This window comes from Rhinichthys klamathensis, unplaced genomic scaffold, assembly GCF_029890125.1.
Source record: "Rhinichthys klamathensis goyatoka isolate OS25496 unplaced genomic scaffold, OSU_Roscu_1.1 h1tg001088l_1, whole genome shotgun sequence".
Classification (NCBI taxonomy): domain Eukaryota; kingdom Metazoa; phylum Chordata; class Actinopteri; order Cypriniformes; family Leuciscidae; genus Rhinichthys; species Rhinichthys klamathensis.
The window spans coordinates 64,494-80,161 of record NW_026607337.1 but is presented as its reverse complement, the minus strand read 5'-3'; the positions used below and the strand labels follow the sequence as shown (position 1 = coordinate 80,161).

The following is a 15,668-nucleotide window of genomic DNA, read 5'->3' as shown; positions in this document are numbered from 1 at the left end:
CGTGATTAATCGATTTGACAGCACTGATCTAAATTATTGTTAAATTCAACATTTACTAATTATTAAAATCAAATGTTGTATTTGTTCACATTAGTTAATGCACTGTGACCTAAAATGAACATATGAACGACTGTATTTTTTTTATAAAAATTCATAAAAACTGTAACAAATGTTTTAACATTATTAGTTCATGCTAGTTAATACATTAACTAATTAAACTTTATCGGTAAACTGTTACCATAATAATTGAACAAAAAACCTGCAACAGATTCAGAACTCATTCCTAAAATATTGTGTAAATATAATTACGTTTTTCGGTCTAAAAATAAACGCTTTGTGGTCATTCTAAAACAAGTGTGCAGTGAAGTATGTCGATTTAGCTTCCATTAATTTCAAACATCTGAATGCATCATTATCAAGGAAAAGCTTTTAAGCATCAATGACCTGCAGCGTATAACATGGATTCTGAAGGAGGTCAGTAACAGGATTCTGCTCTTGTCGACAAATATGGGTCGGTGGCTTGATGAATTTGCTACTTGACTAAGCTCTAAGCAAAATATTGACCCAAAAGGTTTCCATATTTGGCCACTTGCCATTTTAAACAATCCCATTTAAACACGAACAGCTCATCATCTACAACATACAATGTTTCCGAGCAATCACACCTTACAATGTAAAAAGCGTGCGTTTTTAAAGATAATTATAACGGAGGGTTTCCATTTGTGCCACGGACGCTTCTGATATGTAAATGAGTTTGGGGGGGATCTCTCCCATTTTAGTCGCGTCACCTCATCCCACTCATGCATTTCTGGTGTTCCGCTGACAGAAGCTCAACTCACTGTTTCACACTTGACTCCAGAGATCCGCCCTCGATCGTCAAGGCCTTTTTGGGACGCTTTTCTGCAGGTCCAACACTCACCTGCGACCTTAAATGGACCAGACTAATGGATTGGTTGGGTCAAGCACTGCATAGCATCCGGGAGCATCTGTGATCTGAGCCTGGATCCGTGTGCACGCGCGCTGTCCAATCCCACGGATCTGCATTTACAACTCACCAGAACGCTTTTTTGGATAGACTTCACTGTCACTGTATATTGGATTGGAAAATGTCCCTAAGGAATTGCAAGGCAGGGTTCTCTGTCCGTGATATTTTAGACCTCCCGGACACGAGCGACGAAGGATCAGTGACTGAAGACACTGAAGATGAGGCTGATGAAGGACTCTCTGGAAAGCAGCAGCACGCGTCCTCCACTGATGCGCTTTGGCTCGGATCTCCATGTGGCCACACATATCCAAGTACGTGTATGCAGTTTAATTACTTAGATAAATACTTCAAGCTGCTGGTGTCCTGTTCCGTATTTATTCGAATTAAATAAAACAATAAAAAATTGCAACAAAAAAACGTCGGAATTTAATAGAAATGGTCATGGTTTTACGCAATTTCGCGCTTAGAAAAATAAAGGTTCCTTAATGGCATCGATGGTGATGGACATTTTCATGCACAAAGGTTCTTTATAGTGGGAAAGGTTATTCAGGTTATTTAAATATAAAAAAAATGGTTATTTAAGAACTGGTTACTGAAATGTTATTGCATCGCTACTAACCCCCTTTTGAAACCTTCATTTTTAAGTATAGCCTATAGTGCATGATGGTCTATTATCAAATTTGGTTATTTATTTTATCTAATTCGATGAGGTTATTAATTATAATTATATTCAGCAGTGCCATCGGCATCTCCAGAGGACTTGAATCCAGAACTGTCCACGGATGAGTCTGTGGATCGGGATAGGGAGAGTTCGGAGGACTCGGGGAAAAAGCGCAAACGGAGAATCCTCTTTTCAAAGACGCAAACGTTTGAGTTGGAGAGACGCTTCAGGCAACAGAGATACTTATCCGCCCCTGAGAGAGAACATCTCGCTAAGCTCTTACATTTGACTCCGACGCAAGTGAAGATTTGGTTCCAGAACCACCGGTATAAAGTGAAGAGAGCCCGGGCTGAGAAAGGCATGGACCCGTATCTGCTCTCTCCTCCACGGCGCGTTTCTTTCCCAGTCCTGGTGAGGGACGGAAGAGCGTGTCATCTTCTCAGTCCTCAGGACATCACTACAGCGGCACCCTATTCTGCTTTTAATATCAAGCAGTTCCCCCAGATTCATCACAGTCATAACATCTGCATGACACATCTGACACCTGTCAATCATCTGGGTCACATGCAGCCCTGGTCCTGGTGAAGACAGCTTTTACGCGGCGGAACTTTCAACATATAAAGTTGTTTTCGTCACATGTTGCATCATTAATTATATTTCTACAATGTGGAAATATATTTTTAAATGAGTTTTAATGTTCTAATGTTTTCTCCCCGTTGGGTTGTTTTATATTCGATGAAACAGAAATAGCACAATGGGACTTCGTCATCATCATCACCATCTCGTACTGTTTGTAGATATATTTATGCTGGAAATTTTACATTGTGTTGATCAGTAAATGTCATTTATTCAACAATCAAATATGTTACTTTTCGTTAAATTTAGAAAGAGCACAATAAGTAGCCAACTGACAATTTAATAACGTTAAAAAAATTAATTGGGAATAGTTCATCTCGAGAATTTTTTCCCTGTTTTCTATTTTGTTTTTATACTGAAATTATTCTGACTAACCTGTAATAAACTTAATAAACATTTTTTCTTCTAAACAAAAGCGATATTATTGTTTTTTTTTTCTTTTTCTTTTTTTCTTCTTCTTCATTTTAGGCTATATATAGACGTGTGTGTGTGTCCTGGTAAATAAATCCTACATTATGGGGACAAAATGTTCTCACAAAAATGGCAATATCCAAAATCCGTGTGGGGACATTTTTGGACCTGAGGGAAACAAACTTTTGTTATAAATTATAATTTTTTTTTAATGTAATTATTTTTTTAATGTAAAAATGTAGCAAGTTGTCTGTGGGGTAGAGTTAGTGTTAAGGGGAGAGAATATACAGTATAATTCATTCATAAATCATTATGTCAATGAAAAGTCCCCATAAAGTGTGTGTGTGTGTAATAGTTATACAAATACATAGGCTAGATTAAATGTGCAGGTTGTTGTATTTCAAAAATATTTTTGAAAGTTATGAATGTTCAGAAATTCAAAAATGTGCCGTAGTTAATCATTCATAGCAAAATGAACTGAAATGAACTTTTTGACTAAGGTATGCCTATGGCCCCCAGAACTGATTTCCAAGGGCATTGTTCTAACCACATAAACAAATAAATACTTATTTATTTGTAGTTGTTTCGAATGTTTTCGAATGTTTTCTGCACACTGTTTTCGAGCCGCTTCACAAACATTAAACCATACAGGCCTAAGTTGTATTTGTAGCCTAAATACAATTATAATGTATTAATAACTTTCGGTGATGGTGTGAAATCAGGTAATTGGTTTTATTTTGCCATGTAGCAACAAAAAAAATTATAACGAAAGAAATTGAGGTCACTACGACGAAGTCACTATTTTACGAAAATGATCTACGCTACACTAAGCTGGTAAATCTGCTTAATTCGAGGTGCACACGCGGAGTATTTTCTTCAATGACCACTTGGTGGCAGCAGTGTATTATTATAACGATTTAAAATGAAGAACACTGGGTTACTCGAGCATCTACAGCAGGGGTGTCCAATCCTGGAGGGCCACTGTCCTGCAGAGATCAGCTCCATCCCCAATTAAACACACCTAGACCACAGCTAATCAAGCTCTTACTAGGCAATAGGCATACTTACTAGGAGCTGAACTGTGAGAACAGCTGCCCTCCAGCAGAGTTTGGACACCCTTGATCTACAGATACTGAGGACGCATTAAAAAAAATACAGGATCAATAGCTCTTAGATTTCAACTCAATTAGTTTTGTCCATACTAACAGAAATGTAAACAACCCTTTCTCACATACACTTATTTTTGTATCTTTACAATGCATTCGATCATGCTAATAAGTCCACATGCTCAACTGTAATCGTGCAGTGGACTCTCCAGAGACACATCTTACTCAAGATCAAAGATCCCCTTCTGCACTACATTTCCAACTGGACAGGTCTATTAAAAAAAAAACAAGAATCAATTTGATGGCAGTCTTTAGCTGGAGTGTAATCTTACATCTTAGTTGAAGGAATGTCAAGCTGAATTCAAGGATGGCCTTGATGGTCTATGGTAAAGTTCTATATATAGCCTAGGCTATATATTTTTTAATTAAAACTTCAAGGACTTCAGGTTCCGATTTTTAAAGTGACATCCCAGAAAACTGACCTTGTCTCAGCTGAGATCTTCACGAAGACGCCAAGTCCTACAAAGATCATAGACAAATGAGCTCAAGGTTTTGGAATTATGGGAAGGATTTGACGTCACAGTGACGCGCGAACGTCGCAAAACTTGTGACAAATACAAAACACAACAGCTCTCTGGTGTAACTTATGTAGAGAGATGTGATGTCGGTTGATATGCCATAATTAACCCAACTGATACAGTATTTTACAGTTCTAAAACAACAACAAATCTATTCGTTCTCTGTTTCTAAAGGAGGTTGTCACCAAGCGCTCTGCTTATTGGACTCAGTTTGTTAGTGACCTTGATTGGGAAAGTGTTTGGTTATTACCTCATAGGTTTTTTTTTTTTTTTTACAATCAAGGTAAAATAAACTTCTTTCAAGATAATACACAAATTCTACCCTGTCAAACATTTCCTTAGAAAGACACTGCTCTTTTTGCTCATTCACATGGAAACACTACCACAACATTGTTGTCATGTGAAAGATTATGGTATGATGTGTCTATGTTTATTAATGAAAAGGTAGGCTACTATTTAAAGTATCATAACAGTGTGAATAAGGACACTTTTGTAATCAATCTGGTAATTGTATTAGTCACATTTCACATTCATAAGTTTTTTTCTAACAGAAAAACCCTTTTCTCAGAAGTCCTTAAAGAATTTGAAAATTCATTTTCTAGCACGGCCTAATAGAGAAGCTATTAAAACTGTTCATCTGTGTTTTATCTTCAACTAAGAACTTGTATCTCTGTGAATGTGTGTGTGTGTGTGTGTGTGTTTTCTATTGCTGTTATTCTTACAGTTTTTCTGAATTGCTAAAACACTAAACCCCATTCTCTGAACCAAATTCTCAATAGCCTGAACCAATTTGTCGAATAAATCCCTCTTTCTGTAAAACATTAAACAAGTTCAGGTAGTTAAAACACTGTTTGCAAATCTCATGCACTCTTTTTGCAAAACTCTAAACACAGTCTCACTCACTGAAACACATTTCACACTGTAATGCACTTGTGTTTCACAACACTAAACACAGGCAGGCAAAAGTTAAACACAACTGCACACTTGTCATCTTTTACACACAACGACTCAAAATTGTTCACACTTATTTCTAATGATGTGATCAAACCAACTCTACAAGAAGTCAGTTCAGAGCCAAAACTGACTCAAAATGTTGCACTGAATGTTGATACCAACAATGGATGGAAACAATATAAGAGAGAGGAGGAAGAGTGTGTGTAAGAGGAGGTGAACAAGGAGGCAGAGCAGGTGTGTATAGTGTTGTCAAGGCTGGATCTGCTTGAGTGTTTTCCCCTTCGCCTGCAGAGACGACAGAGTCTGAGATGTGGACAAAGTCCTCAAACATGAAGACGTGAAGCTGAAGCAGAACACATGTCCAATCTCTCTCACTGACCGTGATTCTGCAGAGCACAACTCTTCTGAGCGACTGTAACATGCTTTTCATTTACAGTGTTTTACTGTAACCTTTTTGGCTTTAGCAGTTGGTCACTGTAATTTCACAGTATGCAAGAGTTGAATACATTCAATACTATACAATATTCAGTACAATACTACACTTGCAGTGCATACAGTATACAATTTATTCACCTTACTACTGTAAGTTGTCAGTACTATACCTTTTTACGTAATTGCAAAATTAGTTTACTTTGTTACAATATACTTTTTTCCTGTAACTGCATGCTTTGGATTCTGTGTTCTCCATTTAATGAATGATCTGTAGTGTTTATAATATCGGCTCGCTGTGTGTATGATCTGAGAGCAGTGTTTGATTTTGCCAGAAGAGTCAGAGGTTCTCTGAATGTGGTTTGAAAATTTGGTTTTGTGTTTAAGGTTTTGAGAAAGTGAGTGATATAGCTATGTTCTAATTTTGTTGTACCATACTGTAAACTGAATGTTCAAATAAAGCATTTTTAATACATTTTTTGTGTATAACTTTTATTTTGTTTGCTTTTTTTATATTTAATTGCAACTATTCTCAATTTGTTGTAAGATGTGTGTTAATTATGTATACAATTTATCTATTGTAGGAGTTTTTATGTAATCCCTTGGCAATGTTCTTTATGTAGCCTAATTGTTATTCAAGCATTAATAAATACATATTTTTAGGTGAACCACTTATTCATTTCCTGTCCAAAATAGATACACCTTAGGTAAAACAATAAATAAATAAAAGCATTTACATTCTTTGAAAGTAAATGGAATAGTGAGGATTATTAGGCATTCTGTTTTCTTTGGCCTGGAGGTGGCGACATTCCAGACCAGTAGATCATTATTCTCAGTGATCCAAAGAAAACAAGACTCTCTTTTATCTTAAAAGTTGCTCACAGGGTGCAATAGGCTATTGTGAGGGTATAGATTTTATATTCTGTCTCTACTTCGCTTCTGACATTAAACTCAGATCTCACATGAGATATGTTTTTGGCTGGAGCCTCTTCTGAGTCGTGTTTTTTTGAGTGATTTCAGTGGGAGAGATGTTGTTATTCTGCTGATCCAGAACGTCTTTCTGTGCTTCGCTGAACCTGAACGTCTCCACGTAAAGTCAGATGTCATTTAGTTGTGTGTGGACGCACCTGAGTGCTTTAAGCTTTCTCGAGGGTTCTTCTGTAGACAATCTTCACAAAACATCTGCTTACCTCAGCAAATATTACAAAGGAAGCAAATGTCACTTCATCCTGACATCCGTAATTGCTGTAGTGTTGATATGGATGCATAAATAAGCCTGATCACGTGCTCATTGTAGCCGCTTTCGACAGTGGACGGGTCATAGATCTCTGATTGGTCTCCATACGCAGCAGATGCACTGTGTGTTGTGACACATTCCTCCCATAACCATCAGTTAAATAGTGTGACTTGTGCCACATAGACCTTCTGTTGGCTCAGATCGGACGGGATAGCCTTCATTGCCCTCATGCTTCAATAAGCCCTGGGCGTCCAACACCCTGTCGCCGGTTTGTGTTTTGTTCCTCCTCGGACACTGTTGTTAATTCTCATCACTGCTGACCGAGAGCGACACACAAGCCTCGGCGTTTCAGAGATACTCTGACCCAGTCGCTCTGCCATCACTATCTGGCCCTCGTCAAAGTCACTCAGATCTTCATTTCTGCCAATTTCTCCTGGATCCGACACTTTAATCACGAGAACTGATTGTTTACTTTCCATCTAATCTCAGAACTTACAGTTTTTTTCTGAATTGCTTAAACAGATTTCTTGAAACGATATCACTCACTTTCTCAAAACCTTAAACACAAAACCAAATTTTCAAACCACATTCAGAGAACCTCTGACTCTTCTGGCAAAATCAAACACTGCTCTCAGATCATACACACAGCGAGCCGATATTATAAACACTACAGATCATTCATTAAATGGAGAACACAGAATCCAAAGCATGCAGTTACAGGAAAAAAGTATATTGAAACAAAGTAAACTAATTTTGCAATTACGTAAAAAGGTATAGTAATGACAACTTACAGTAGTAAGGTGAATAAATTGTATACTGTATGCACTGCAAGTGTAGTATTGTACTGAATATTGTATAGTATTGAATGTCTGTATATTCAGCTCTTGCATACTGTGAAAATACAGTGACCAACTGCTAAAGCCAAAAAGGTTACAGTAAAACACTGTAAATGAAAAGCATGTTACAGTCGCTCAGAAGAGTTGTGCTCTGCAAAATCACGGTCAGTGAGAGAGATTGGACATGTGTTCTGCTTCAGCTTCACGTCTTCATGTTTGAGGACTTTGTCCACATCTCAGACTCTGTCGTCTCTGCAGGCGAAGGGAAAAACACTCAAGCAGATCCAGCCTTGACAACACTATACACACCTGCTCTTCCTCCTTGTTCACCTCCTCTTACACACACTCTTCCTCCTCTCTCTTATATTGTTTCCATCCATTGTTGGTATCAACATTCAGTGCAACATTTTGAGTCAGTTTTGGCTCTGAACTGACTTCTTGTAGAGTTGGTTTGATCACATCATTAGAAATAAGTGTGAACAATTTTGAGTCGTTGTGTGTAAAAGATGACAAGTGTGCAGTTGTGTTTAACTTTTGCCTGCCTGTGTTTAGTGTTGTGAAACACAAGTGCATTACAGTGTGAAATGTGTTTCAGTGAGTGAGACTGTGTTTAGAGTTTTGCAAAAAGAGTGCATGAGATTTGCAAACAGTGTTTTAACTACCTGAACTTGTTTAATGTTTTACAGAAAGAGGGATTTATTCGACAAATTGGTTTAGTCTATTGAGAATTTGGTTCAGAGAATGGCTTTTAGTGTTTTAGCAATTCAGAAAAACTGTAATATGTGGCCTTGTTTGGAGATGATCAACAATATTCTTCACCTTGACTGGTCATAATGTTTTGTCTCATCAGTGTATGTATAGGCTATGCTAATTGATTAGCACAACATTGCCAGAACAGAAACACTGTAAGCTAAAGCTATAGCTATCTAAATGAGGACATGCAATAGACATCCGCTGTTATATAAAGCTAATTCAATTGAATATGGATTAAAGTAAAACCAGACCGCAAACTTTAAAAAGGGACTGGTTTGATGTGGTGATATGGGTCCGCTGTGGAGATGCCAGGTGGTCTGAACCCAGTCTTTAAACTGGGCAGAGTGGGTCGCCTCTTCAAACACTGCAGGAGCTCAGCTGGCCTATACTGCTCTCTCATTTAAACCCAAGAGAGAGAGAGAGAGAGAGAGAGAGAGAGAGAGAGAGAGAGAGAGAGAGAGAGAGAGAGAGAGAGAGAGAGAGAGAGAGAGAGAGAGAGAGAGAGAGAGAGAGAGAGATCAGCTGCTTTAGGTGAGGGGGAAGAGGCAGAGAGAGAGAGAGAGAGAGAGAGAGAGAGAGAGAGAGAGAGAGAGAGAGAGAGAGAGAGAGAGAGAGAGAGAGAGAGAGAGAGAGAGAGAGATCAGCTGCTTTAGGTGAGGGGGAAGAGGCAGGACAAAGAGAGAAAGAGAGAGAGAGAGAGAGAGAGAGAGAGAGAGAGAGAGAGAGAGAGAGAGAGAGAGAGAGAGAGAGAGAGAGAGAGAGAGAGAGAGAGAGAGAGAGAGAGAGAGAGAGAGAGAGAGAGAGAGAGAGAGAGAGAGAGAGAGAAGGTGGGTAGGTATGTGAGAAAGAACTGATGTAAAGCTCAACTGAAGAGGGGGAGGAGATTAAAGGTCAGATGTGAATTCAACAGAGAACATGGCCTAAAAACCCAGCGTTTTGTTTTGGATATATTTGGACTGGGAAAAAAATGTTTGCTTTGAATAATTTATATATTGTATTTAATTGCATTTTGTCAAAGTAAATTGATCTATAAGGTTGTTGTCATATATATATATATATATATATATATATTATATGTATATTTAACAACAACCTTATATATCAGTTTACTTTGACAAAATACAATTATTTGACATGTAAAACACATTGCTAAAATGTAAGCCATGTGAGAGAAATCGAATACAATAAAAGCGTTGATAAAAAACAATCATCACATATCACAATTAGGACAAATGAATTCATCACCACCTTCACAGATTCTTCTTTTTCTTTTATATAAAAACCTGGAAATCGTCGATATGTTGTCTTTGTTTAGTGTTTATGCGCACAGTAAAGGTTTCATGTAATGTTCGTTGAACACACTTAAACGTGCAACGATCACAGTTTTCTTGACTGAAACCAACCATTCAAATATATCATATTATGAATTATTTGATTTAGGCATAAATATTCTGTTTTCTCTTCCGTGAATAAAATATATTTTTATGGTGCTTCTGTAATAAATGTGGTGATACGGTTCTGTTTTTTGTGCATTCTTTCGTGTCACAAAATAAAAACAATGTTGCCTCGTAACGCATAGTGCATCTTGAGTGTTTTGTGTTTTACCTGACACGTCACGGATATTTTGCATTTATATTAAAAATAAACCATTAGCCTAATTTTTAAAGATATATTATCGTGATAGCTAAAAAAACAAAACAATGTATGGGGATATATTTGGTTAGACTATTAAACATGTAAACTTTATTTATATGCAAGTTTCACATGTTATAATCTGTAATATAATTATGACATATTTAAGATGTATTTTTACAAGGAAAGAAAAAACGTAATAACATGCACGTAAATAATAGCTACATTTGGAGTTTTGTTGCAAAATAAAAACGATGTTCCATTTAGCGATAAAGGATAAATAATAAATTAATAAGAAGAAGAAGAAGAAGAAGAGGAAGAAGAAGCGCAAGCTGAAATTAAATAGATAAAAGTCATCTATTGTCTATTGACATATTTTGATTCCATGATCATTTCAGGAAAAATAATAGAAAAGATCAGTTTGATTGATTGTTTCCCATTTCGTTAGAGTTTAGTTTGAAAATATTTTTGTCACGCAAAAAAAAAAAGTTTAGAAATAAAACAAACAATATTTTGTCTTTTTCTAATTAATAAGAGATGAAAAATGAAACAAGCATGAAACTACAGGCCTATTCGAGTCTTTATGAAGTCTGTTCGTGGAGCTCATAAAGAAATATGTAGAGATATTAAAACAGTTAGGCAAAGGCTAATAATTGCATTATCATTCATTCACACCTCACCTCAAATCACTGCAGGGAATTCTTCAGATGCTCTTTTTAAACTTACACATTTTTATAAACGCGATTCCATTCGAATGCAATGGCAAACTGATTAGATACATGTATTTCCACACAGCCAGAGGCTTTCTGCCTAACTATTAGCATCATTTCAGTCCTTCAATAACATTAATTGCGGGAGACAGCAGAAGAAAGGCTGTTTAAGTGCTCTGTCACTTGCGTTGGACCTTTCACCTCATCACAGGCTGGAATGCGTCCTCGAGCGCGCCACAGTGCCACATGCACACCTGGAGATTCACACACAGCCTTTGAGGACCGAATCAAGCAGATTCAACAAAGAAACTCTCGCGGTTGCGTGCTTTCCGATTTGGAGCCACTCTGAGCCACACATATCCTTATCACTACTTTTTTTTTTATGATTTCATGACAAATAAACCTTTGATACAAAATACATCCAAATGCATATTTTAAAACACTAATACTACAGCTAACAAAAGCATAATCATCAATAACATAAACAAAAATAATAAAGTAATAATATAGGCAATAAATTAGTGTCTGATTGTATTTTACGCAAATTCGTTCTTTGGTGTTTTGGAAAGTCTGCTAAATCTGCACAATTCCAGTTAGCTTTTTCACATTAAGTGAAGCTAAAATGAAGTCCCTTTAGCTCTGTCCTGCATTTCAAATGTAGATAACGCGTAAGATTGATCGACATCACTGCGCGCCATGCACGCGCTCCTCTGACCCTTTCCACATCTTTCATGGCATATTTGGAAATAATGCGACTGTTCCAAGACTTGTACTTTCAGTGGCTTTTTAAACATGATTTGTTTCGCTTTTTTTTTTTTAGAGGCCGACTAAATAAAAAAATAAATCTGAATCTCTCAGTTCTTTATCGTGCGTGTTTAATAGATTACACGGCCAGAGAAAAAGCGGGAATATTCGTCAGTAAAAAAAAAAAAAAAAAAAACGTTTCCAAGGTTTAATTGTTAATGCTTAATAGGCTACTCTTCCATATGGACTCATTTGAATCACAAGAACGTGCCAAAGTTAAGACCTTATCGAATAAAAGCAGGCTGAATTTAAATGATCAAGAAGGAACTCGAATAAACACATTTCTGACCTGCTTTGTTTTTGTGAGTTCACAGACCATTTTCTTATTTAATTATAAAACTACAAACTAGCACATATCGATTGATTTTTTGTGCGCTTTCATTTCGAACTTCTGCCTTTGACTCCTTTGACTCCAAGGCAATAAATGCAGGAAAGGCGAATATTCACAAATGTATAAACTTTCCCTCATTAACTCTTTTTTAAAGGTGTGCGGACTGTGGATGTGGAAACACACTGCTGTGTTTTGTGCTTGTTGGCCATGCCCTCTGACTTCATATTCCACAGGGTTAAGAGGTCCTCAATTTGCATACTGAAAAATACCACACGAATTTTAAATATAAATGATTGCATCTTGTAAGTAAAGTAAATACTTGTAAGCAATCATTTGCTGAACCACTATAGTTTTGAGAGTTTATAAAAACGGTTTCTAACTTTTGTATAGATAAAAAAAAAAAAAAAAAAAAATATTAGACGTTGTCATTTAAATAGAGCTAATAGCCAATTAGCTTTGGCTTCGATTTAATAAGAGCACACTGAATTATAGTTCATATAGATGGTTTGGGCCTATCACATCCTGCTGATTTTTGAGCATAAATTGTGAAAATGAAATTGTAGCCTAACCTGACGCTTTACATGTTAAACTGAGCTCTCAAGTTTGTCTAAAGAGAAATCTCCGACGTTTAGAGGAGAATTCAGGTTGTGAGCGCCACTTATCATAATGCGAAAGCTTGGATAGATTTATGTAAAAAAAGCTGACGCCACGCACTTGGAAGCTCAAAATGATACACATTTGCGAGCGGAGCCGTTCTGATGGCATTCTTTCTGTATCTTTTGCTCCGTGAGTATTTTCTTCAATTACTAGGATGTCAATGGCTCGTTTGGCTCGTTGCTCCGCCCCTCGTGTTTGTCGTACAGCAGCAGTCTGACGGGAATAAGGCAGAAATAAGAGCGTCCAGGACTCGCCTCTCTCCAGCTCGCACAGTCGGAGCTCAGAGAGCGCGGTTACGCACGGAGGACACTTGGCGTCTGGCGGTCGCACATCATCCACGGGCCTGTGGCAGCTTCAGCAAACTCGCTCGCGGGCTGAACCATGTCCTTGAGCCCCAAACATTCAACGCCTTTCTCAGTGAGCGATATTTTGAGCCCGATCGAGGAGACCTTCAGGAAGTTTGCAGCCATGGAGAGCAGCGTGAGCCTGGCGTCTCCTCTGTACAGACAGACTCAGGTGTCTCAGGCGAATCTCCAGCAGCACAGCATGGGTCACAACACCTACCACATGCCGCACTCGCAGTTCTCGCACAGCGCCATGGGAGGATACTGCAACGGGACTATCGGAGCCATGGGGGACCTGCCGTCCTACCAGGAGAGCATGAGGACCGGCGCGACCGCCACGGCCTGGTACGGCTCGAACCCGGAGCCCAGATACCCGACAAGTGAGTCCGATGAAAAGAATCATTCATTCTTATACAGATAAATATCAAACAAAAAAGCTGTCATTTTTTTAAATTAAGTTTTTGCCATTTAGCACATAGAGAAAAATAAATAAATATTGTTGGATTAACTTAAAAAAGTAACCTGGTTGCCTTCAAATTTTGAGTTCACTGAAATTAATATAATGAATGATATTGGTTTAATTAATAGAAACTCAAAATATCGGAACCACATAAATTATGGTTCATAAAGTATTAATAGTCTACTTTATATGGTCACATAACGCATTAAGTTGATTTAACAAAAACAAAAGAGTGATAAACCAGGTAAAAAAAATTTTTTTACAGTGTTGTTTACATACTGTCAAGATGTCATAATGAGGCTTATGAAATTTGGCTTGCATCGTGCATTTCATTCTGTAGATTATATAACATAAATAATGCATTGATTGCTCACACATCAGAAACCTAAATAAATAAATGGGCCTATAGATAGATAGAAATAATGTAAATATTATTTTTCAAAGTTAAAAATATTACGTTTTAATGTACGTTTTACAAGAAAATATTATTTCAGTATTTTTACTTCACAATTTCACCCTTATAGTCGTTTCCTTTTTATTTCAATTTATGCATTTTATGAGTGAAAATAAGTGAATCGTACAGCTTTTTTCAGTGTATAGAGATGTATAGAATTGTATAGAATTTGTGTACAGTGTATAGAATTTCCTTTAATTCTTTTCTCTTTTCGGTTTGCTTAATTCTTATTTGTATTCGATTTCATTTATAGACCTAAATAAGTGGATGTTTTGTACTCACATCTTCCGTAAAACAGCAAATCATTTTAAAAATGCTATATAGGCCTATGCTATAGAATATAATTATATATTTCTACCAAATAATTAAAATAATTTTTGTTTCATACTAAATAATAGTTCAAATGAGTTGAACTGTATAATGCGTCAAAAACTTCAGATATTGTGGAAGCTAGTACACTTAGTAGCCTATTTTGTAAAAGAAACTTAACTGGCATTTAATCAGTTTCTCTGAATTGTGTTTATAATAAATTGTCTCCTATATGTTTTAGCATTTCCCAGATGTGTGGTAGCAGATTATATTTTTACTTTTATGTTTGTCCTTCATATGTTTTAATATTTTATCCTGTATGTGTTGCATTTAATTTATTTTATCTCTTATGTTTGATGCACGTTTTTTATCGAATGTGACGTTGCTGTTGATATTTGACTATATAATTTTGATGTAAAGCACTTTGAACTGCATTTATGCCTGAAAAGTCCTATATAAATAACGTTCATTATTATCATCATTAATACTAATATAAATTTGCTTGTTCTCTGCAGTCTCCAGGTTTATGGGTCCCTCAGCGGGCATGAACATGGGCACATTACCGGGCATGGACGCAAGTAAATCTATGGTGACTTTACACGCGGCGCCGCGCAGGAAACGGCGCGTGCTCTTCTCTCAGGCGCAGGTGTACGAGCTCGAGCGGCGCTTTAAGCAGCAGAAGTATCTGTCGGCACCGGAGAGGGAACATTTGGCCAGCATGATACACCTGACCCCGACCCAGGTCAAGATCTGGTTCCAGAATCACAGGTATAAAATGAAGCGCCAGGCGAAGGATAAAGCGACCCAGCAGCCGGACACCGCAAACCTGTGCGCGCAACAGTCCCCGAGGCGCGTGGCCGTGCCAGTGCTCGTGAAGGACGGTAAACCGTGTCAGAACGGCTCCAGCACACCGACACCGGTCCAGAACGTGATGGGCAGCGAGACTTTAGCTTTAGGATCAGCGGAGGATCTGGAGGAGATGTCTCCCAGTCCTCCTCTCATGACTGACGCTGCGCTCATCGAGTACACGAACAGCATGGTGAGCTCCAACCTGCTTTACGGCAGAACATGGTGACACTTCCGCCGGGAAACGGACCAGTACGCGCATTTACAGAAACACCTTTTTTAAAACTCATTTTTTAAACTGATGCAGGACCCTCATGTGAATTGTATGGATTGTAACTTTAAATCATTATTGAATGAAAAGCTTCACGCGGATGAGTGAGTGAGTGTGTGTGTGTGAGATGAGGACTAGTTTAATCCGACATCATTTTTGTTGCTTTGTAAAATACAAGCTGTAGATGAAGAGATGTTTTGTGTAAATATCTAACACTGGACAAAGAATGCTTTCTTGAAGTCTTTTGTAAGTTTAAAAAGGAAA

The 15,668-nt window shown here is 37.5% G+C and overlaps 2 protein-coding genes across 3 annotated transcripts; both read left to right on the top strand.

Annotated features, from left to right (window-relative positions):
* The first annotated feature begins 793 nt into the window (after positions 1–793).
* On the top strand, positions 794–2,339 carry LOC130079499 (homeobox protein Nkx-2.2-like). 2 transcript variants are annotated; one of them, XM_056244776.1, is made up of 2 exons: positions 794–1,296; positions 1,723–2,339. In XM_056244776.1, exons 1-2 carry the CDS (start codon positions 1,107–1,109, stop codon positions 2,229–2,231), a joined length of 699 nt encoding a protein of 232 aa, XP_056100751.1. In that variant the 5' UTR covers positions 794–1,106; the 3' UTR covers positions 2,232–2,339. The 2 variants fall into 2 exon arrangements, with proteins under 2 accessions (XP_056100751.1, XP_056100750.1); XM_056244775.1 differs by having other exon boundaries at positions 1,720–2,339.
* A 10,508-nt stretch (positions 2,340–12,847) lies between these two features.
* On the top strand, positions 12,848–15,431 carry nkx2.4b (NK2 homeobox 4b). Its single transcript, XM_056244774.1, has 2 exons — positions 12,848–13,444; positions 14,803–15,431. The coding sequence occupies exons 1-2, from the start codon at positions 13,102–13,104 to the stop codon at positions 15,360–15,362; spliced, it is 903 nt and encodes a 300-aa protein (XP_056100749.1). The 5' UTR covers positions 12,848–13,101; the 3' UTR covers positions 15,363–15,431.
* The last annotated feature ends 237 nt before the right edge of the window (positions 15,432–15,668 follow it).